The following is a 24790-nucleotide window of genomic DNA, read 5'->3' on the forward strand; positions in this document are numbered from 1 at the left end:
GCTAGAGGTTTACTGATTTTACTGATCTTTTCAAAGAGCTAAGTTTTAATTTCCTTGATTTTCATTGCAATTTTTCCGTTTGCCATTTAATAGATTTATCCTCTTATCTTCCATTTTTCTTTCCTTATATTTACTACAGATTCAATTTGCTTTTCATTCTACTTTCCTAAGGGAGACCCTAAAACTTACTGATACCAGAACTTTCTAGTCCTTATACAAGCAAATAATGCTATAAATTTCCCTCTAAGCTCTGTATTAGTTGAATCCCCAAAATGTACTTTTAAATTCATTCAGATTAAAGTTTCAGAATTTCCCTTTATGCTTTGACCCATGGGTTATTTAAAATTAAGTTCTTAATTTCCAACATAATTTTCCATATACCATTCTTTGATTGATTTCCAGTTTGAATGGGATATGGTCATAGATCATACTTGGCATGATTTTAATCCTATCAAAGGCACTGAGACTTGTTTTAAGCTGGTCCACCTTGATAAATATCTTTTATGCATTTGCTGTTTCTGTGAAGAGTATTCAGAAAATGTCAGTTAGGTCAGATTGGCTGATAGTGTTCTTGTTGTCTTCTATATTCTTCTGATTTTCACCCATTTTTACTGAATACTGAAAGAGGAGCACTGAAATCCCCAACTTCAATTTGCCAAACATACCTTTGTTTTCTAACGGTTTTTGCTCTATGTATTTTGAAGCTCTATTATTATACGCATTCACATTGAAAAATGTTATGTGAAATTGATACATTTATCATAGCGTATGTCCCTCTTTATCCTGGTAATTCTTTGCTCAGATATCTACTTTGTCCATTATTAATGTCTCCATTTGAGCTTTCTTTTGATTTGTATTTGCAATGATATATTTTTCCATCATTTGCTTTTAATCTCTATCTGTTTTAATATTTAAAGTGCTCCTGTCAAGAGCATATAGTGGTATCACTTTTTTAAATCCAATCTGACACCATTTATCTTTTAAATAGAGTATTTACACTTAATAGAAGTATTGATATGATTTTGTTTATATCGAAGTTCCTCTCCAAACTCTGATCTCTATTTCCTAAAATCAACAAGTTCACTACTTTTGTTTGGATTCCCCCTCACTGTGTGCAGTGTCCTGGAAACTACTTCAGAAAGCCCAGGCAATCAAGGCCTCACCTTGTTTGTTTCCTTTCTTTAAGGGATCTTATTTCTGCTCTGCCCATTGTATCCAGTGTCTAACTACTGCAGTTTCTAATAGTTTGTCTTGTTTTCTTGTTATTTAAAGCAGGAGGGTAAATCAAGCCCCTATTTCTGATCATGGTCAGATCTGAAGTCCCCTTTATGATTTTTCAATTTTAAAAAAAATCATCTGTTTATCAGATCCTGGGTAAACAAGAAACACAGACGATGTAACTTCACTGACAATTTCTACAACAATTTCCACAGTCAGTAATAGATGTTACAGTTCAAAATTCTATCATGAAAGAAGAATTCACACATTCTTATGTTCTGCTTTGGTTTGCATAAGTATTCCCAAGGCTAATTAATTTGGCTGTCAGATTTATGCCTTGATCCAAGGATTTAACATCTAAGATCTTGTTTTTCCACCATGAAATGGAGGATTTATGTTTTCTACGCTGGAGCTTTATCTTTAAGATATGTCTTTTTTTGGCAGGATTGACCCTTTGGAATCAAGAAATAAAAAACATTCAGATAAGTGCTAAATCAGAATGAATCATGATTTATATTATTCTAGTCCATTTTGTTTAACCCAGAAAATGTTTAAATCTGGCTTAAACCATTCATACAGTGGTTTGATATTTTCATCTCAACCCCTAAATTAGAAATTCCCAACACACCTCTATACATTATATGGCTATTAACATTAAAACCCAGACGAAATCATTAAGAAAGAGCTAATAAGCAGATATCTCGTTCTTTTAACCATGGTTAGTTCCTCAAATTGCTGAGCCTCATAGAATTTCCAAAAATCATTAATAGTTAGGAGTGTCATACAATAACATTTTAGCTCAAGGCTAGCTGTTATTAATGCTGGAGAGAATGATATCTGGCATCAGAAGTCATAATACACTTTCACAAACACACTTTCATTCCTACTCAATAATCCTTCAAAGTTAGCATTTTCATCCCCATTTTTTTAAAGCAGAAATGGAGACAGAATGAAGTACCTAGCCCAAGTTCACACAGCTACTAAGCTACAGAACACAAACCTAACACCTTGTCTCTCCACCCTAAAGCTCTTTCCATTCCTCAACAGCTGACAAAAAACTACCTCAATTAAGGGGGTAGGACCAACTTCTGAGAGGTTTCCTGTTCTATGCAGTAACCTCAGTACAATACTGTTTCCTTTGTTGGCACCATTCAAGGGATACTCAGTTTCAAAATCTGGCCAGTGCTGGGGGAGCTGGAATATCTCACAGATACTCACCTGCCAGATGGTTCCACAGACCAGAAGGATCCCAATCTAGGATTAGACTCCAGTGCCCTCTGCGCCTTCATAATCCTCTCCAGCTAGTAAACTCATAGCAGCTCCTGTTTTCTGATGCTCAGAGTCAAGGCTCTGGGTATTCACCGGCTAGGAACCTAAGGAAGGATCGTTTTCCTCTCTCGGCCTCCAGTACATCTCTGCCCATCCCTTCTGCTCTTATTTGCTGTGTCCTTCCCATTTGTCCAACCTCTGGTACTGAATTGCTCCAGGGTTCACTCATCGGGCCCTTCTCTCCTCTATCCACGCTTCATCCCTTGGAGACTCATCCAGTCTTGTTGTTTTAAATGCCAGCTAGATGCTAACGCCCACCTCCATCCAGATGGCGATCTCCAGCCAAGAACACGTCCCCAAACTCCAGCCTTGTTCATGCAACTGACTGCTGGACCTTTCCACTAGGACTTCAAAGATGCATCTCAAACTCAGCATCTCCAAAATCAAAGCTCCTGAACTCCCTCGCAAATGCAACTCTTCCTCATCTCAGTAAATGGCATCTCCACTTTTCCAATTTCTCAAATTTAATAAAGCCTTAGGGTCCTTCATACCCTCCTCTTTCAGAGAATCTGAAAAGAACACTTCTGACTCAACCTGCGTAATATCTAGAACATGACCACTGCTCCCCAACTTCGCTGCTAACACCTCATGAAGCCAGATCATTCCCAGCCAACCCTTCATCTCAGGCCTGGATGACTCGCCAGCCCCCAAACTTGTCTCCCCGCCCTGCACCCTCCCTCTAACTGGGTCTATCTTTAACACCACATCCAGGGTGATCACATGAACTCGTAAGTTAGATCACGTCCTGTTACTCAAAACCTTCAAATAGTTTCCAATCTCACTGAAAATAAAAGCCAACGCTCCCAAAGGCCATACGGGATCTGGCCCCAGACCTCAGTTCTCACCACCCTCCTCGGGGTGGCTCTGTCCTCTGCCTTGACTGCTCTTTCCAAATTATCCACACGGCTTGATCCCTTACCTCCTTTAAGTCCTGTCTCAATGAATCCTTCAGTAGGAATCAGGATCCAGTCAGGAAGACAGAAACCATCCAGGTAGATCAAACAGAGAAAATGTAATATAGGGAAGTGGCTGTAATGTGTTGGAAGAACTGAAAAAGCAAAGCACGCAGGATGGGCCTGGGAAAGCAAGAAGGAAAAATTCAAGCTATACAAAGGCTAGAACTGCTTGTAAGTTGGGCTACAACCCACAACTCTGGACCTACTGCTGGTGAGCCTTATCATGAGAAGAAACTGAAGCCAGAAGTTCGAGAAGGCCAGAGAGGTGAGAGAGATGGCCCTGTGATGGGAGACAGAGATGCAAGCCAAGGAACCACAAGGGCTGTTGCAAGCCAGCCCTGGAATGCTCCAGGCTTTGCGGAGAAAGCATGGCTCCTTAGACGCCATGATTTTGGACATCCAGCTTGGAATATGTGTGTCAATAAATTCCCACTGTTTAAGCCATCCCATTGTGTGGTATTTGTCATAGCAGCCCTGGCAAACTAAGACACTCCCTTTCGCACATCCTAACAGGAATCCAGACTGTATGGGAGCCAGAGAAATAGAGACTGCTGACTCCCTGGGGCACATGACATGTACTCGATAAATATTGACAGCAGTCAAAATGGGCAGCTGTGGGGCTGAGAGACAACAGGGAAATGGCCAGCCCCAGTGATTGTAAACCCTCCCCACACTTAACCCTGAATTTCCTGCTTTATTTGTTCTCCTCTGCCCTCATCATGATCTAACATGCCGTCTATGATTCTGAGCTATCTGTAGTCATTTCCCAAGGCTGCTTAACAAACAACCACAGACTGGGTGGCTGAGAACAACAGGAATTCATCTCACATTTCTGGAGGCCAGAGGTCCAAAATCAAGGTGTCCACATGCCAATGTTCCTTCCGAAGCCTGTAAGGAGGATCCCTCCCTGCCTCTTCCAGCTCCCGATGGCTGCCAGCCATCCTTGGCGCTCCTTAGCTGACCCTGCATCACTCCAGTCTCCGCCTCTGTCTCCACCCTCCCCATGTGCTTGTCTCCAAATCCCCCCTCCTTCTGAGGACACGAGTCACTGGATTTAGGGACCCGTCCACACTAAGATGGCCTCATCTTGACCTGGTTCCATCTGCAAAGACCCTGTTTCCAAATAACATCATGTTCTCAAGTCCTGGGGGTTAGGACTTCAAAATATCATTTTGGGGGACACAATTCAATCTATAATATCATCTTACTATTTTCTATCTCTCCTAATAGACTGTAAACTCAGTGCAGGCAGGGATTCAGATCAGTTTTGCTTATTAGGGTAACCACGGTGACTAAAAATGCCTGGCACATATGTGCACTCAATAAATATCGACTGCTGTACCAATGAACTGGACTTCTGCTTTTATCTTCAGACAAGCATGAGTTAAAGTCCTCAGGGTACTGAGCCAGACAACTGAGTGCAAAAATCAGAACTACAAACAAGAGTGACGATCATTAACCACCTCCTGAGTGCTACCAGTTGCACTTTGCCAGCCGTTGCACGTCCGGGCCTTGAGTCATGGATTTTATTTAATAGGGTTTGGGGTCGATCTGACACACTGCCCAGAGGGGTTCACAAGGTGAGCATGGTCAAATAACGTTCCCAGGACTTTGTCATACGGGGAACAGAAGGGATCTGTTCTTTTGGGGGCTTCAGCACGCAGGGTCACTGCATACTCCGAGCCCAGCACTGTCCTGGACAGTGGGTGGGAGAGCTCCCAGGCTCGTGGAGGGCATTCTTTGGGTTCTGCAGTAGCTGTGTCTGCCTCCCATGGGAGAACTGGGATGCAAAGAAGAAACTCAGCAGTGATTGCTTCTCGGGCCGGAGTCTTCATTCTGGCCATTCTTCACTCAATACCAAGAAACATTGTGCCAAGACAGTAAATACTGAATAAATTAGTAGACAACTGAATAAAAGTAAGAAATTGCAATGAATTCTTTTATTTGTCGTATTGGTAACGGGGAAATTTTAGCACTGCTATCTGCTGGAATTGGTACCGTGCTTTGTCTCTCAAATGCAACCCGGGTTGTTTACCTTGCTTTGATATTAGGCAGAGTCAAAAGGACATAAAAACCATCTAATTAAAACTTTACCCACCCTATATTTCATCTCTAACTCCTCCTTCTTAGAAAAAATAAGAATGGTAAGATTTTTATCTACTTTCAGTGAGAGAAATGAAGGGATTATCCATTCAATGCTTAGAAAGACTACAATGTGCTTAAAGATCAATAAAATACAATAACATACCATTTGAGGCCAAATTAAATTACAGTTTCAAACCAGAATCCTGACAATAACTTCACTAAAACATCTTCCCAGTTTTGATATGATCACATTGAACTGCGTCACTTATAAAGTATTCCAGTTGAGGTCTTAAAATAATAAAAAAGATATGTCCCCAATGAGACAAATCAACAAAACTATTTAAAATTTGAACTTAAGATAAAATATAGATGCTCTATCTTGTAAATTATTTCAGAACACAAACCATAAAGCAAAAATTATTGATAATTTTCAAAATTCAATAAATTATTTTTATCATGCTTAGAGCTAATCATTGCTTATGAAAAAAATGCACAACTGATAAAAGGGACCCTCTCAGCTCTCATCAGTCAAAAATCACTAAAACCATAAAAGTGCAATCTAGTCAATGGACTCAATTTCCCCAATGCAGAGCACACAGCATTTCATGTTTTCTGCTAACTCCTTATTCTATTCTCTGCACACATGAATAATCATTATATACCGACATCATGGTTGGAAAGTTGGATCATATTTTCATATTCTAGTTCATCTGGATAGCAAACTGGTGAAATCAAAACGTCTTTGAAATCAGAAATGTCTCCCCAAATGCAGTTTTTAATGTAAAAAAAAAAAAAAAAAGGCAGTATGCTTTTACCTTAGTTGATTCATTTGCAAATAGATTCAAATATTTTGCCCATGTGATTCTGATATTATATTATATAAAATAGTTAGTCATATTCAGGACAGTAAAGTCAAATAACTTATGGAGCAAAAGACTTAATAAGGGTCCATGAAAACACTTTTGTCCCCAGGTACTCACAGGAGGAGAACTCTTATCCTGTTGTCAAACCGGAAAGAATCACATGGTTTATGTAAATTTTAGTTTCTCTAAAAAAAAATTTTGCATTCAAGACAATTTTTGAGAGTTAGCAGTGTCTTGCCATATTTTCATCAGACTCATATGAAATATTGAAACAAAAATTTAAAATTAATTTCACGTGATCTATTTTTAATTGAAACAAAATTTCCTAATTTTTCCATGAGGAAATGGCCATTGTCAGGCAATCACAAGTGTTTATGACTTATAAAAGTCAAAATGGAAGACCTGGAACTAGACAGATAGGAGAAACACTTGAAGCAACTTCATTCAAGATTTATTTATTCAAGGACCCCAAAATCACACAGGGACACTAGAAACCATCTCCAGCAGCCCCTCCTAAGCCAACTGAGGCCAGGCTCCCCGAGAAGAGGCCGCGTCCAGCCCATGCCATGACTCCAGGTGAGTGAGTGCGGCATTAGCCACCAAAACTCAGAGAGAAAAATGGAGGCCCAGGAAACATGCAGGGAGCCAGGAGTCACACACGGAGCGGGGAACACACATGGAGCTGGGGGACATGCATGGAGCTGGGGGACTCACGTGGAGCCGGGGACGTGCATGATGCCGGGGAAACACACGAAGCCTGGGAGCACATAGGGAGCCACAGGGATACACGTGGTGCTAAAGGACATGCACTGCACCAGGGGACGTGTATGGAGTCATGGGAGATGCATGGAGCAGGGGGACATACATGGAACTGGGGGACCCCCTGGCTCCCTTCCATGTCCCCACCCTTGCCATCTAAGAGACTGTCGTTCACTCTGCCTGGGGGTCCCCGAGGCTGCCACGGTTCTGCTTTCTCCAGCTGAGCCCCGTCAGTGCCCCAGGGCCTCTGCAGAAGTCAGGGGAGGAGTTGAAGAAAGCAGAAAATGGGCAGGGACAGCAGGGAGCAGGGCCATGGGGTGCAGGCCACCTCGGGGACTGGTAGAAAGTGAGTGCCTCCGAGGAGGCAGGAGGGCTGGAGCTCCAGTAAGCCCCCATGGGGACAGCCCGCAGATCAGAACACCTGTCATGCTTTTTGTTTGTTTTTTTCTGAGACATGAGCTTTTATTACGGGGCTTACCTACAGGGTGGGGAAGTCGAGTCACACTGCCCTGAATTCAGGAGCATCTCTGACTGGATTCAGGAGCTGCTCTGAACGGCAGCGGGTTCAGAGCTCAATGTGAAAATAGTCCGCCTCTCATATGTTTTTAATGTTGATGTTTAACAAGTCAATGCTTTTCAAACACACCCAAATATAAGGGACTATAATTACACTGTTCAAAAGATAAATACAGGATTTATAACACGCACTCCTTCCTAAAACTGCAGCCTGGGAAGAGAACCCAAGTTTAAAATCCTACACTGGAAACTTTTTCTTTTTTTTTTTTAATTAACTTTATTTATCAAAAAAAAAAAAAAAATTCCAGATAAAGTGAAACAGAGGAACAGGAAAAACAAATATCCTGACATAATTTCATTGATATAACTGATACAACTTCATTGCTTCCAATATGCTCCTATCATACTACAAAAAAATTTAACAAACCATAGTCATTCTTGAATGTTCCCACATCATTAAGATTACCCTCAACATCTTAACTGTTCTTATTAGATTATTGCTCCCCCTTCACTCACTGCTATTTATCTCTAGGTCCGCTATATGCTACAATAAGTGTTCACATTAGTGGTAACTTGGGCACTTTAATCGTGTATCTCTCAGACCCTGAGTGGAGGCAGCAGAGGCCAAATGCAACGCCGTAGCCTGCCCCCTGGTGGTCTGAGCTGGAACAGCCACCACCCCCTCCCCCCACTCTCCCAAATGCCCTCCTAAGCTCTGGGGCCAAGCATAGCTAATCTCCAATCAAGAGCCCCCAAGTTCCAAAACCATTCTCAGGGCAATCGATGAACGCCTAAGTAGAAAGACATTCCACGTGAACATTAAGGAGTTGGGCATAAAGATGGCAGTGGGCAGGGAGCGATAATCAATGGCAGAAACAATCTCAGACATTAACAGTAAATGCTTCCAGCTACGGCCTGGAGAAAGGCCTCCAAATTAGTCCATGATACTAAACTCCAAGGCAAAGCAGGACCGAAGGGGGCACGCCTCGCCCCACCGTGGTCCTCCCAAATGTAAGCGGAAATTGCTTCCCATAAGCCAATTCCAATAACTCAAGCTTACTCTCTAAATGGCAAGAATGCTGCACAAACTTTAATCAAGAAACAAACGTAAGCAGAACACGGCTCTGTCAACTTAAGCCGACATTAAACATTGAACGCTCATCTATGAGGCTCGGTTAGCCTGGGAGAAGCGAGCTGTCTTGACAGGTCCCCTTTCCCCTCTTTATTGGAACAGACATTTAAGCAAACGACAAGGACATAAGTGTGAATGGCGTCTCCATTAATGCGTCGGGGTGTTTGAGCAGCCGCTGCACAATCAGGGATAAATATTTCAGAACATGCAGGCAAGCGAGTAACCTTGCAAACACAGCAAGCTGTTAGAGCGTGTTGACAATGAACTCTGGCAGACGGGAGGAGCCCCACAGTGGCAAATATTTTACTGAGGCGGGGAAAAAAAGATCCTGCCAGACATTTTCTGCCTAGCCAGGAAAACTGAATCAAGATTTCGATAAAATGTGCCTAGAAGGATTAAGACGTCACTTGAGCATTCGGCCCACTTCATTAGCCGAACCATGTGCAGAACGACGCTAAAGGGGATCCCTAAATCATGAAATTTTGCATGTACATGGAAATCGAGATTTAAAAAGATCAAGATTACCCAGCTCTTCATTTATTTCTCCTTTATTAGTGTTCGACCCTTCTTTCTGAAACTTTCTTGGAGGGTCAAGCGTTGCAAAAAGTATTCATAGAGCATAGCAGGGACCACCCACCCGGCTGTAACACAAGCCATTTCCAGGACCCCTGACTGGATCCCCAACATCCACAGGGAATTTTGCAAGAGTTTTTGCTCAGCAGTTTTATCTGGTCTTCAGAGAAGCACTTCCTTCCTGAAGCCGCCGTCCTCTGGGCCCGTGGCCTGCCTGCTTACTCCCTCCCAGTCCAGAGGGAGGGCCTCAGGATCTGCGTCCCACTCCGGCCGCCCTGCATCCTGGGTGCCCCAGCCTCCCTCCCCCCAGGCTCCCTGGAGGTGGGACCGGCTTCCTGTAAGCTAATCCCCCAGCTGCGCCCAGTGTCCCACCCCACCCACAGCCCCCGGGACTCCGCCTCAGCAATCTTCTCCTCTCTCTTCTCTTCTCCCTTCAGCCTCCTCCTGATGAAGCCCACGCTCCTTCCCATCGCCAGTGGAGGATGATGCAGCAGCTGCCCTCAGGCCCCTGCCTGCCAGAGACGGTACTTCTCTCCCGTTTTGTCTATTTCCTCACCTCACATGTCCCCTGCCACACATCACCATTTCATTTCTTCTCCCACCTGCAGCCTGAAGCTGCTTTGGCAAATACAACTGTGGCCACGACTTCTGGGAAGGAGACGAACAGGACATAGGACTTTCAGTGCGGACATCTGGGAAACCAGGACAAGATAGTCACCCGAACCTTCTAGCCACATCTGCCGTGAACCCTACATCATCAGACACCCTGACAGCCAACTTCAGCTTCAAAATTTCTCCATTCTTCACTCCCACGATGCCTTGCTCTCAACCCTGCGGTCCCACCTGATGGCCACAGGCACTCTCAGCTTGATCAACCGCCACACATCTGTACCCCCTTCTTTATTCCATATGGAATCAACATCCAAGAACCTGGGGCTCACACTCTGTGCTTCCTCCTCTCTCTTGTCCTACATCCATTAAACCACCAGTATAGCACCTCCCTGGAATTTCTAGAACACACCCTTTTCTCTATATTCCTGCCACCACCGTACCTCAGCCCCTCATCATCATTCACTTTGATCACAGCAGTTGACTCAGAACGGGCCCCTCCCTGGCACCCCTGGGCCGCCCTTCCAGCTGAGGCTATCCAAATACAAGCTGAACTTCTTAAGATGTCTTTTACGGTCATTCATTATGGAATCCCCACTAACTACTTCAGCCTCGTCTCTCTCTACTTCCACCCCCATAACTGACACCAAGACTTCAGGACTTAGTGCTTGCCACGGCCTGCTGTGCTCCCTCCATTACTTTAGCACTCATAGTCTTTTGTTTTGTTTTGTTTTGTTTTACTACAAGAAAAATTGTTTTTGTTTTTTTTTTTAGCAATAAGAAAAAATGATAAAAAGAAAAATAACATATCATACAATACAATATACTACTAACGACAGCAAATAACACAGTAACATTGTAATATACCTCCATTAAATGTAACAAAGGCAATATGCCAATGCTAAATGTATATGAGAGGGGGATACAGCACTCATACTCTTACTGTTTTCCCCTCACTGGAACACTTTCCCCTTTAGGAGTTTAGGAGTTTCTCAAACACCTTCAAAGAATCATTTGGGACCTACTCTGGCATTGCCTTATCCTAGAGACCATCCTTACGGGAGCCTGGTTTAGATGCCCTCCCCCAGGGCTCCCACCCCATGCAGCACAGACATCTGTTGGGGCAAATGGTCATGAAATGTGACGCAATGGTTCTTTCGGCTTATATTCCCGAATATATTCTAAATCCCTTCACAGGAACTGTGCTTTTGTCCTCCAGCTCATCAATATTTAGCACAGATCCTGGTACATAATGGGCACCTAGTAAGTGTCTGTTGTTTAATTAAAAAATATGCAAATTAAAAATACACTGAGTTACCATTTATGAACTAAGGGATTGACACAAATCTCAAAACCCAATTGGGTGCTCTGCTGGAAAGTTACAGGGAAACAGGAACTTGTAGTTAAGGCAATGAGAATGCAAAATGGCATACCCTTTATAAAAGGGAATGGGGCAATATCTAGCAAAATCCCATATGCATTTACCCTTTGACCAAGTAATGTCATTTCTGGGGATCTATCCCAATGGCTCGCTTGCAAAAACATTAAAAGATGTTAGCAGGAGGCACACAGTTCATTCTAGCACTCTCCATGAGGCAAACGACCTACACATCTCTCAGTGGGGAATTGGAGTGCAGAACTATGTGGCTATAGAAGGAAGAACAAAAATCTCTATATACCACTAGGAAGTGCTCTCCAGTATATATCATTAAGTAAAAATGCTAGGTGGAAAAAAGTTCATAAATATACTCCTTTTTCCAAGGGGGAGGGGGCGTGAATATATATTTATACTATATATGTGTGCATACACCCGTGTATATAATGTATATGCATGAATATTTATTGCTTTGTTTATATTTAAAAAGAAGCATAAACCATAAAACATAAGAAAAAGGCTAGCAAAAGTAGGGAAAGAAAGAACAGAGGAAAGAAGACAGATTTCTCCGAAAACCCCTAGTTTCATTAATTTGACTTTGAAACATTACATAATAATGCAAATGAAAATGTTTTAAATTGCTAAAAATCAAAAGCCAAATGAAACAAATTAAGTTAACTGGGTTTCAAGTTGGTGGCATAATCACACAGAAGGAAATTATTTCAAGTGGTTTTAAACCAGTAATTTTGCTTTAATTCCTTAGTGAAATATATACCCTGAGGGCTAAGAGAAGAGAAAGAAATCATTATCAAGTGTTTTCAGTAATCAAAGATTTGTATAGACTGTTAATTCTGAAGCGAACAAGCATGTATTGTGGGAAAAGGCAGAGGAGTAATTCTGGCACAGTGGAGACCAAGGATTCTGTGCCTGGGGGAAAAATATGTAAAAGATGGAAAGGTTATGAGAATCCCTAGAGTTCTGGGGATGAATGAGAGGTGTCAGGAGGAGCTCACAGTGTATTTTATTTTTAACAGTATTTTCCCTTGCTCTATCCCATGAAAAGGCCTAACTGTGAGCACCCTAGAGCACAAATCAGCCAGCAATGGCTGATTCCCAGGTCTACGGGGTGAAATGGATAAGAGGATCCTAGAACATCTCATCCCAAAGAGCAAGGACACCATCAACGACTGCTAGGGTTGTGGCAAAAGAACTGGGAGTCAACCTCAAGAGGTTCCCACAGGCCTGAAATGGAACAATCACAGCACTTAAAACCATCGAGCTGCAGTGCCTTGAAAAACATCAAATACGTTAAGTCCATGCAATAATGATTCCAATAATCAAAATAGGACAAAACAACTGGCCCCCTTGGATGAAGTGAGAGAACCAACTTAAAAAAAAAAAAAAAAAAAGAGACTGATGGGGGGTTACAAAAAAAAAAAAAAAACACTCTATCTTTCCTCTATAAGCTGTTCAATAGCTCTTATTTCCTATATGAGATGCACAAGTAGCCAGTGAGAGAAAGGTACTCATTACAGAAATATTCTAGCTAATAAATGAAGAAAGAAGAGTGAAATTAGAAGATCCCAGGTCTGTAGCTTCTGATGAATCAACAGATTTAGGCAGCAATCAACAACTGCCAATTTCACAACTCAGCACTCTGCCTCCGGATGGAAACTCACAGAACCAGCTACGACACAGTTTACAGGAAATGTTGGGGACAGAAGAACATTTAAATGACACCAAAGGGATGTAATTTACAAAACCCAGATTGGGAGAAACACTACAGGACACAGACACAGTTTCCTTAAAAATTAATTTGCAAGGAAGACAAACAAAAATGGTAAAAAACTAAAAGAGATTGAAGAGATATATCAACCAATGGCAAGGTATGGGCTGCATTTGGATTCTGATTTGATAAAAATGATTTTTTTTTTTTAACGTGTAAGTATTCATAAGACCATTAAGTATCTCTCAATACTCACTGGATATCTGATGGTTTTATGGAATCGATTTTTGGTTTTTGGTATGATAATGGTATTGTGAACTCCTTATTTTTGATAGATATGAACTGAAATATTTACAGATAAAATGATGTGATTTCTTCATTTAATTTGGGGGACATGAAGTGGAGCATGGGTGGGGATTTAAATGAAAAAAAAAAAAAAAAAAAGGTGGGCCATGAGTTGAAAATTGTAGGAGCTAGGTGTTCCTTTCAATTTTTGTAAATGTTTGAAATTTTTCATGATAAAAATAACAAACCATAAAACTAGTTATTGAATGAATTAGTAAAATAAAAGGTCTAATTAAGTTATATTTGGCATGCTGATATAACTGTTGTGTGTCTGTCTAAAAGTCTCACCCACTTGATTGTGAGTCCCTTCAGGGCAGGCACAAAAACTAATTTTCTTTTCATCCTGAACACCTAGTGTGCCTGGAGTGTGATGAAGTGCAAATAAATTTTGACAAAAAAAAGAATAAATGAGAGAAGCATAGATGAATTCCTTAATCCTGTCAATAGCTGGAGACCCTTGATGAATAAAACCATTTTGTCTGTCGTGCTGTGCTAGATACAGACAACAAGGTAAGCTTTGTCGTAAGACTAAGACTGTGCTTGGAAATGCCAAAGTGTAGAATTTTTTGCTTTACTTTGGTTTTGCTGTGATTTTTCGAGTCACATTTTTACCCCGTGGTTCAAATGTCTAATAATGTTTTTAAAAAGTAGCCTCAAATAGGAAGTTTCTTTCCTTGGTCACCCTGATCTTGGATCCTTCCTGAGGAAGTGATCAGTTCTGGATATGGAATCCATGTGCTAGAAGATTCCACATTCTCTTCTAAAAACAAGAGTAAGATAATGAAGTAATAGCTGCTGACATCCTCTATCATCAAACACAGAATTTGCACTGAAGTGGTGGCCTTGCAACCAGAGCCTGCTTGTTTCTTACCTTTGTAGGAAATGAGCGGGTGCTCAGCTCTCTGACACTGGGCCACATCAAGTGCCACCGGCTGAGCAAGTGTCCCCAGGCTCAGGCTGGACAGCAGCCATGCAACGAAGCAGGTTCCCCTCATGGTGGTCAGGGGGCCGTGGGCTCTGGGCACTTGTCTTCTAAACGGCAGCTGGTCTCCCCGTCATGTGTGGAACGTGCCTGAAACACACACAAGAGGACGGCAGGATTAATACAAGCTCAGATTTTCTGGTGGGCAGCCTCTGGGTAACAGCCCACTGCTGACTTGAAGATTATACTTTGCAGAGACAGAAGAGAGCTTAGACAAACACATCTATTTCTAGGTCACATATCGGATTGCGCGTGTGTGTGTTGTTTGTGTGTGTGTGTGTCTCAATACAGACCCCTGTTCCTCCCAATGATCATATGAGATGCCCCATTAATGATAGAACAAGGAATGTCCATGTTTAAACTCTACTAAGCTGCCACAGTTTCTCCTAAGAAATGCAGATTAATCCATGTGATCACTCACTGGTTCTCCCTTGGACACAGAATGATCTATGGCGGAAACCCTAAGAATCCCTGTCTTTCCTTTCCTAACATCCAACAAACCCCATTTAATAATACCACTGTACTGTACCAATGATTCAGTTGCTATCATGCTACCCCAAATCTTAAAAACCTTCCATGTTTGGGGAATTGAGCCTTTAAAACCAATTAATAGACAAGCAGCCTGCAAAATTTCTGACTGTAGATCGTGTGAATCAAATAAAATAAATATTGAGCACCTACTCGTTGAGATGAAAGTACTATGCCAGGAGCTGTGAGACTTTAAAGATGATGAACAATTTAAAAGATTAATAAGCTTTAAAGTAAGATAGGCTTGTAAAAATAACTGTGAAACAAGTTGTTATAAAACCTTGAAAAGAAGTAAGAGTGCTATGGGAGTTAAGAGAAAGTACGATTGCCATTTAGAGGGATCCAGGATGGGTCTGTGGAGGAGCTCACACTGGAGTTTAATACTGAAAGATAAAAAGAATTTCAACGCATGGAGATTTCTGGAAGGGCACTTTATGTCAAGCGAAAAAGATGAAAAGATGCACTTGAGGGGCAAAAGAGAGGGGAGGCAACATGTTTGGGAATGGTTTATCGTATTTTTCCCAGACCCTAGGAAACATGAAGGTGAGTAGTGCAAAGCAGCTTAGAAAGTAAATCGGGTTAAGATTTGGAAGGTAAATTATACTAATGTGAGAGGTCTTTATTTTTAGGCAACAAACAACCAATAGTATATTAACAGTAACAGAAACAGTCATTAAGATCATTTCCACAATAGTTACCTAGGAAATCAGGTAAAAAGAGGTGGGAGAGGTTCATTTAAAGCTACTTCTATTGTTCAGAAGAGAAAATGATGCTGTGGCTTCAGGTGGTGTCAGTGTGGATGAGAAGTAAAGGCAAACACAAAATTTCATGAGTAAGGAAGAGAATGGTCTATGAAGATGGCCACCAGTTCCTTGACATTCTTCCCACTGAGAGGTGGCTCTCTGCTCCTCCCCATGAATCCAGTGCTGTACTGACCAACGGAATACATTAGAAGTGATGTTGTGCCAGTTTCCAAGCCTAGGCCCTCTTCCTGCCCCCTTAGAACCCTTCCTGCAGGCACTGAGACCCTTGTCAGGAGGCGAGACCCCTGAGACTGCCTTACTAGAGAGACCACATACAAGCATTTCAGTCACCAGCTCCCACTGAGGCCAGCTCACCAGCTGTTCCCGCCAAGGTCCTTGTCATATGAGCAAAGCAAAACCCTCTGAGTGACTTCAGTAGGCAGCACAAGGAGCAGAAGAATCATCCAGTTGAGCTCAAAGTCTTGACTCCAAAACGTGAAATACAATGAAAAGGTTGTTCTACTCTGCTAAATTTTGGAAAACAGACAGCAAAGACGCAAAGACGGATGCAAAATTGAGACTATTTGTGACCATGAGGATAGTAATGCCATTCATTTAAATACGAGAACCCACAGGAGGATTTGGTTTGGATGAAGATCACTAGTTTGGTGCATGTTGGATTTAAGATGCTATGAGATCTTTGGGGAAATGAAGCAGACAATGGAAAATCCAGGTCTGGGGCTCAGAAGGAAGAATTCAGAGATGGAGTACAATGTTTGGAATGGTTGAAATCATGGGCATGGTTGAGATTCACCAAGGGAAAGCAAGAAGGGAAAGAAAAACAGGCTAAAGAGAGCTGTTTGGTTGGAGGTAGTAACCAAAAATAGTAGCCAGAGAAGGATGAAAGAAAAGGACAGAGGAAAATCAAGAGACTATAGTCAAGTCAGGATGAAGTAGAGAAGCAACGGTTTTTAAAATGAGGCCTTGTCAACTCAATATGATGAGGCAAACAAGGAACTCTGGCTTTAGTGAAAAGACGGGTGATAATCAACACTGGGGGTAACAATTTCAGCAGAACGCAGAAGAAACAATATAGATTGCAAAGAACCTAGCAGGGAGCAGGTCGTGCACAAGTGAGATAAAACCTGTTTGGCTCCCATCAATGCTAGGTAACCAAGGAAAAGAAAACATAAATCAGAAAGAACCGAGGTGAGAATGGATTAGGGTCGAAAAAATATATTATTATGAAAAGGAAGAAAGAGACGTATTCTTTACAAAGGAGTGTGTACACAAATATAGGGTAAGAGTACAAGGTGGAGAAAACAGACAGTTGGGTGTACAGGCTCTACATTTTGAATCAAGCAAATGGAAAGGTTTTCTGAAAGGCTAAAGTAATGACAATGAAGTGTTTAAATTAAAGAGTAGAAAGGGAGTCAATGCAATATGAACACAACACCTGATTAGCAAGCAGCCTAAGACCCAACTAAGCTTAAAGTCTCTTATTCATTCGCTATTTATTGAGTGCCAACTACATACCAGGCTCCCTATGCATGTATGAATTTACAGAAGAACCAAATGACACAGGTTTGGGATTTATCGCAGCAATAAGCAGCAATAGTGGAGTGGATTTAAGGAAGTGCATTGTGGGACTCGCCATGTCTAAGAACCTCAAAGCAGAAGGAATGCTGGGGACACTAAGAACCTGAGGGATTCTAGAACACACCCCCTGACAATAAAGTCCAAGGTAGGTAGAGAAACAACTGAAACAAGAAAGGGAAGTGAAGGACTCCAAAGTGTGAGAGTGTAGCTTCTGTAGGAGCAAAAGATGGAGTCACTGAACATAAAGAGGGGAGCAAAAGTAGGGAGGAAAGCTCGGAGCCAGGGGCCCATCTGCCCAACAGGACGTAATTCTTGGCCAGGTACAAAGCACTGGAAAGGATGTCCAGTGGATGTGCTGGATTGACATCCCAGGACAAGGGATGCTGTGGGTTACTGAAATCAACAGGATTAATTTTCACTGTAGGGGAAGGATCTATAGTCTGCAAAACTGAGGGCCACTTCTAGTTCAGAAGTAAACACATAAAGCAATAACTTCTTATCCCCAACCTGAAACTTAAGACACAGAATTTCATCAAATAATGTAACTTAAAATGGAATAAAACCTGTTGGAGATGTTTTGGATGTCATGTAGCTACATTCAGAGCAAGATCAGTTGGGACACCCTCACCAGTCCACTCAGGGAAGGCCGCACGTCCATTATCACACTCCATGTCAAAACAACTCGGCGCTGATAAAAACAACATAACAAGGAAGACAAAAGTAATGATAAACTCTCAGTAAATGCTAGCTCTGTGCCAGGTATGAGACCACGCACTATATTACCTGCACCTGGCACCCACCAGGCACCCACAGGGCTCTCAATATTCCATCACGGAGATGGACTGACAGACGCACTTTCTCAACCGCCAAGACTGAGCTCAAATCATCTGGGGCCAAGAGCAAATTCCTCTCTTGCATGTAATTTTCCAAGGCGTCAGGCTCAAAGTAACATGGAATCCCCTTCTGTTGGCTATGAAATGCGTTCTACAGACCGATTGGCCATTGGAACTCTCCTCTGTTTACAACGGGCCCCAACTCTAGCTCACACCTTACATCTTTGCCTCCTGAATGAAAGGCAGAGGAAAATAACAGAAACACCTGAAACATTCTTTCCTTTGGATCTGGAAAGAGATGATTAGAGAAAAGGTAAATGCCATGTCAAATAAAAGAAGCTAAAATGGAATACACAGTGCAATGGTGACGCCTTGAAATTACATGTTTGCCACGTTAAACTTAGGGAAGCACATTTAATGTGAACAGGTGATTTGTAGAGGTTTATAATTGTCGGACTATAACAGGTTAGCTGTCTTCTTAAAATAGATCCACTATAAACACTCATCGTGGTCAGGTGAGAGCGAAGGGCATCCTTAGTCTTCATTTAGAGGCATGGGCTTTTCTGAGCATCTTACCAGGCAACGCTAACTCCTTCTTAAACAGTCTTTTATTTAAAATAGGCTCCGCTCTAAAGAGCAGGTCTCTCCTTCCTGGATTGTGCAATTCCATTCTCCACTAAACCGCTGACCTCTAGCCTCCTGGTGGTGGAGGTGGGAGGAGGTGCACATTTATACCAAGAGTTTGGTGCTAAATTTCACCACTATTCTGAGTCCGGTAATTCTTTTTTCTGGAGGCTTTCCTGTACATTATGGGGTCCTTAGCAGCCTCTCTGGTCTTTACACACTAGGTGCCAGTAGCAACCCCACTCACTACAATAGAAAATGTCTCCAGACATTGCCAAATTGCCCCTGGATGGGAACCATGGATTCCTATGTACCAAAATATCTATCCGTCTTTAAAAATTAAGATATTACTACTCAAAAGGGTATTTAAAATATGCATCTGTAAAATCATCCAACTGAATTTGTACTACAGCATTTTGGAAAATTTCAATAAAACTAAAAAGTCATATTAATTATAACTATTTGCTACATTTGGGAAATAGATTATGAAGCAGTTTCCAAGAGGTCAATGTCAAAAAACTTGTTTTAACTTCATCTGGATTATCAAAAATATATTAGGTGAGTTGACCTGTGCCAATATGAAGATTTCCTAAAGAAGAGTTTAAGGCCAATTTGGGCTACAAAATGTAAGCATTTTTGTTCCATCTAGTTCAAAACCCCCGAAGCCTTGGTTTTAGTTTCTTGACGTGGGAGGAACTCTGTATAAGCCCGATCTAAATAAGCACAACTGTGTATATAAGTGTTTGTGTAATAAATAACATTGCCCATTCACACCCACACTGCAACTGAATAGGCTTTAGGGAACAAAAAATAACTGTTCCTTTCAGAAAAAAAAATGCTGTCAGATAAAAAAGAAATCAAAAGAATGAAAGCTTCCATGAGAAGTTTTGCTTAGGGAACAGTCTAACCGGTTATTAATAAAAGCAAATCCAAAATAGGCTTAAAGTCATTCTTTTCAAGGGAGGCTGTTTCCTCCGAGCCTTAGATCCACTGTGTAGTTGGATGTGGCTGATCTGTCGGCACAATTTGGAGAGTCCATTAAAACCCTGCTGAGCCTGCCCCCTACCCCATGGCTTCAAGCACTACCACTGGGGAGAAGACATAGTAGTCGTGAGCCAGCTGGGACAGTCTGGTGCCCTTGGAGATGATTCTGGAAGCCAAATCCCGCGCACGCCGGCAGCCAACAGTCCACAGTTCCAAAGGGCTGAGTCAGTGTGAAAGGTGGGACTTCCACATCTGCCTCTGAATTACACATTCCTGGTCAATCTCACTTCAGAAACACTGTCCCGATTTGTAGGAGACTGGCATTGACAGCTCTGAAACATTTCCACGTGCAGTCCTTCTTTCCACCTTTCAGCGTTATTCTAGGGGATTGGGAGAAACTCACACGTGGCTTGATGTCAGACCCAAACTGAAAACAGCAGGACTGTGTAAGAATCACTAAACATACACACCCAGGCACAGCCAAACACAGTGTTCATTGCACAACCATTGGTGGCTGCCAGGTAAATACCCAAAACTATTTAAAAGCCCTCAGGATTCCTCCTGCATTAGCTTCTCAAGTCTGTGTTAACAAACACACAACCTGGGTGGTGTAAAACAACAGAAAGGTATTTCTGCAGAGGCCAGAAGTCCAAACGGTAGGTGCCAGGAGGGCCACGCTCCCCCCAGGGATCCAGCAGAGAAGCCTTCCCTGCCTCTTCCAGGTTCTCGTGGCCCCAGACGTTCCGTGGCTTATGACATCATCATTCCAATCTCTTCCACCTCCGCCTCCACGTGTGTTGTTTCATCTGTCTGAGCCTTAACTTCCTCAGCTGCAAATTGTGTCCAAACATCCTCTTCTTGTAAGTCACCTTGGCTTAAAACCCACCCTGCTCCAGTATGACCTCATCCTAACTTGACTCCATCTGCCAAGATCCTCTTTCCAAATAGCACATTGGCAGGGATGGGGGTTAGGGCTCAAACATATTTTTGGGGAGACATAATTCAACCCACCACACTTCCACTGCTTTCCCAAGCAAATACCATGCCCTGAGCCAACAACCCTCCCCCTTCTTCTCCCACCACTCCCACAGGCAAAACCTTCCCTTCAGCCCCTCTGGTCTAGTCCGGGTCCTCACATGAAGCCTTGTACACTCATTTGCACATCTGCTGGTGTCATGGACACTCATTTGCACATCTGCTCCAGGTCCTCCCACTCCCTCTTCTCACACTCAGAGGCTGCCCACCCCAGCAGCTGGAACCCAGTACATCTGTCACCTCACTCTTCCTAATCACAGTTTGCCTTGGATGGTCAAACCACCTTTCATGCTCCTAACTTCTCACTTCTCCTTTTTATGGTGAACATTCCATGTGTTGAACACATATAGGCCCAAGTTTAAGCTTTCAAGCATGTTGACTCAGCCATCTGAATGAATCAGAAACAACAAAGCCAATATTCTGTTTAGCATTTATAATTCCATTCCTTGCCACTGTGCAAGCACTGCTGTGAAGTGCTTTAGATGCTGAGTTCATTTAAGACAGGAAATGAGCCAAAGACCCACAGAATTTGGGAGGTGGAAGGGGAAGTCAAGGTCCTCTAATCTTTGTCCTCAATTTGCAGCTGAGAAAGTTAAGGCTCAGACAGATGAAACAACACATGTGAGACAGTTGAAGGCCATGGCCAAATGGGCACTGCTACTCTCTGGTCTCTAGCTCTTGGCATCGCACAATGCTGTCTGCAGCTCACCCCTGTAAAACCCAGCCCATGAGAACACCAGATCAGATGGCCTGAATCTCCCCCAGGAACACAGTCTTATCTCTAGAGGAAATAATAAGGCATGAGCCTGTAGCACGGAAATGAGAGATGCCTTAGAATGCTTCATCATCCATCCAGCCCACTTCTGTGTGCACGGCACAGAATTGCAAGACAGGGACACAAAGACAAAGGTGACAGCAGTCCTGGCACTTCACAAGGTAGAGTAGTCAGCACATGAAAAACTATGTTTTTGATCATTACAAAAGAGAAGTAGGAGCAAAGTCATAGCAAACATGGATGGAGGAAATCCCTTTGAATGGAGGTAGAAGACAGAAGTTGTGGCTTCTGAAGGGGTTCACAGTATAATGTTCTGGGGAGTCGGAATAAATGATCCAGAAGAATGAAAGCCCAGAGCTGGAAGGAAGGTATTGAATGAATCTGTGCTCTTTCTTTGCAGCAGAATCAATACTCTACAGTACTGAGCAGGAAACGAGATTAAATGAAGAATCAATAAAACAATAAAATTTAAGAAAATGCACAGAATTCAAGTAAATGGAGTCTCCGAAACCTTTTTGGAAAACAATAACCTACCTTTTTATTCCCTGGGAAATAACATGAAATTAAAGTTTGCCTTCTTATTGCATTGAGTCTAAAAAACGAATCAGGATGTTCACCAAACATATTGTATCTTCAACTCTTATGTACGCTTTTTAAAAATCAGATCCTTTTGGTATTATTTTCACCTATCTGACTTGATTGCCAAGTTTCAGCCAAGAGGGGGTTACAAAAAATGAATTTGTGAATTTTTTAGGAATTTGTACATGAAAACACCAACTGCCCTTAAGAAACTGAAACACGACTGCTGCTATTTTCCCGTGCTGCCACTGCTGTGTAACTAAGAAGCTGGCTTTGCTACCCAGAGATTTTCATCATATCTGAGCTCAGATGAGATAGAATTTTATGGCAATAGAAAATGACCTCATGGTATAAAATGGAAAAAAGCAAACATTAAACTGTTTTATACATTTCAATAATGTTTTAGCTCTAGTGACCTTATTTTATATCTCTCTTCAAAGGGCAGTGTTATTGGAGTTTGCCTTCATCCCCTTGTTCAGCTCCAGATTGCCTAGAGAAGCCGTAAAAATAAATGAAGCCCATTAGATAAAATTATTATTTACACAAAGGCAATATTAATTTTGGCTATCAGCAGGTTTTAAAACTAAGCAAAAGTTCATTCAATCTACTTCTGTGTTAGCTAAGCCAACAAGAGCCCTTTCTTAGAAAGAAAAAAAAATCTTAAATAATGGGGCCTTCAAGCAACGTAACTATTGGCAAATTCTAAAAGACTTATCTAGAGACAGTGCCTCAAGGCAGGAAACTCAAAAGGACACAATCAAATAATCAAGTTATAAATGATTCTCATGGTGCGAAAATTACTGTACATGGCTTCCACTTGGTTTTCAATAAGATGGGCAGGGCTTGGAGTGTCACTTTTTCTCTCTTGTCAACTAGAAGGTGCAACGTCTATGCCAATATGTAAATGTATGCAACTGGGGCAGGACAACTGGACACATCCATCCACTGACCCTTCCATGGTAAAAGTCATTGGTCACCTGATTGCCAAATCTACTGAGCTTATGCAACTGGCCATCTCCAAGGCATTTGTGTCCAATGGACTTTTCTCTTGATTATTTCCTGAAACCCTTTCATCCCTGGTCTCCATGACACCATGAGCTCCCTCTGCTTCTACTAACACTCAGGTTCTTCCTTCTCAGTCTTCCTTCCCCTTAAATGAAGGTGTGCTCCAATCTCTCCCGTGCACTCATTTCTTCTCCATCTACACAACCTCGGTGGCCAATCTCTTCAAACTCATGGGATTTTACACACCTTCTAAAAACTAGTGACTCCCAAAGCTAGAACTCTGCCCCAGGCCTCTGTACATAACAACCCAGAGCCATAGTTCAAAACAGATGTCTCCACATAAATAAGCCCGAGGTAACTCGGCCAAAATACATCCTAAGCTGACATGATGATCTGTCTTCATCAACAGTGTCCTTTGTGCCTATTTCCTCCCACGGTTAATGACTCCACTGTGTAGCCAGACATCCAAGTCATAACCTAAAACTCCCCTGTTGTTTCCTCCTCTTTCATCTTCCCAAATTTTTCCCCTCATCTGTCACTATGTCCTGACAATTCTTTCCTTAACCTTCTAGAATCCATGCCCTCCTCCCCACCCTGACAGGCCCCCTCTATTTCTCACCTCTACAATTTCAGCGGTATCTTTTTATTGGTTTCCCAGTCTATAGTCCCAATCTCTGAGCTTTACCTCTGAGAAGCTTTCTTTAATTTTGTTTTCACTTCCCCCCTCTCCATCTGGCCTCACTGTATATTAGTGCTCATTCCTATTACAGCCTTTAACACCCAGAACTACTATTATTCCCTGTGTATCTGTCCCGTCTGAAACAAGGCTCTGAAAATCGGAATCCCTGCAGTACCTGGCATAGCACAGGCAAACAATTTCTAAGCAATGCATTAATGGAGGAAAATAATGCAAATGCACACAAATTTCCCTACCTTCTTTACAATATTTATCCTTCCATTAAAACACCATTCATGTTCTCTTTTCTTCTAGGACTCTGCCAATCATTGTCACAGATGTTTTATTCCTCTATTAAGATCTTAACATCTGGTCCAAATACAGGGAATCCCATGGTTTTGAGAAATGTCCTTTCTAAATGTCATAATTTTCCAATTAACGGTCAAAGGGATGAAGGGATTACTTATAGGCAGACAGGCGATACAGAGGAGGTCCCGTGGGTCTGGAAACATGAAAGCAGACAGAAGATATAACCAAAGTGTATGAATCCTAAGGGGTTCGGAGAAGTTATTCTGGCACACCATAATTCATCGGGGCCACTTGAAACATCAAAGGGCAAAAAAAGGAGGATATTATGATTCATAGCAGAAATAATATATTAAACTCATTATTCCTGGACAAAAATATAAATACCTTGAAAGAGATCAGATAAATTTACAGAGAAGAGCAGCTAATACATTTAGAAAAACCAGAATATTTAGGAAGAGTATCCTCATTTCACATTTTCAGATTTTAGTTGGAGTGGCCCTGTGTATAATGTGTACGATGATGCCTTTTAAGGCTAATTTCCAACCAGGCATGTCAAGGTATCTGCTGTGATCTGTGGTCTAAAAATATAATAAAAAAGGCCTCAACAGCACAAATTTTCAGTCAATATATTA

General features: G+C 42.0%; 1 protein-coding gene across 2 annotated transcripts in view; it reads right to left on the reverse strand.

Moving 5' to 3' along the window:
• SEMA5A (semaphorin 5A) overlaps positions 1–24790 on the reverse strand; it is a 524772-nt gene that overhangs the window by 336236 nt on the left and 163746 nt on the right. For both annotated transcript variants that reach the window (XM_037799396.1, XM_037799395.1), the window contains one exon: positions 14358–14558. In XM_037799396.1, the coding sequence (XP_037655324.1) occupies positions 14358–14481 (124 nt within the window). In that variant the 5' untranslated portion in view covers positions 14482–14558. The remainder of the gene's footprint in view (positions 1–14357; positions 14559–24790) is intronic.

Source organism: Choloepus didactylus, chromosome 11 (assembly GCF_015220235.1).
Source record: "Choloepus didactylus isolate mChoDid1 chromosome 11, mChoDid1.pri, whole genome shotgun sequence".
Classification (NCBI taxonomy): Eukaryota; Metazoa; Chordata; class Mammalia; order Pilosa; family Megalonychidae; genus Choloepus; species Choloepus didactylus.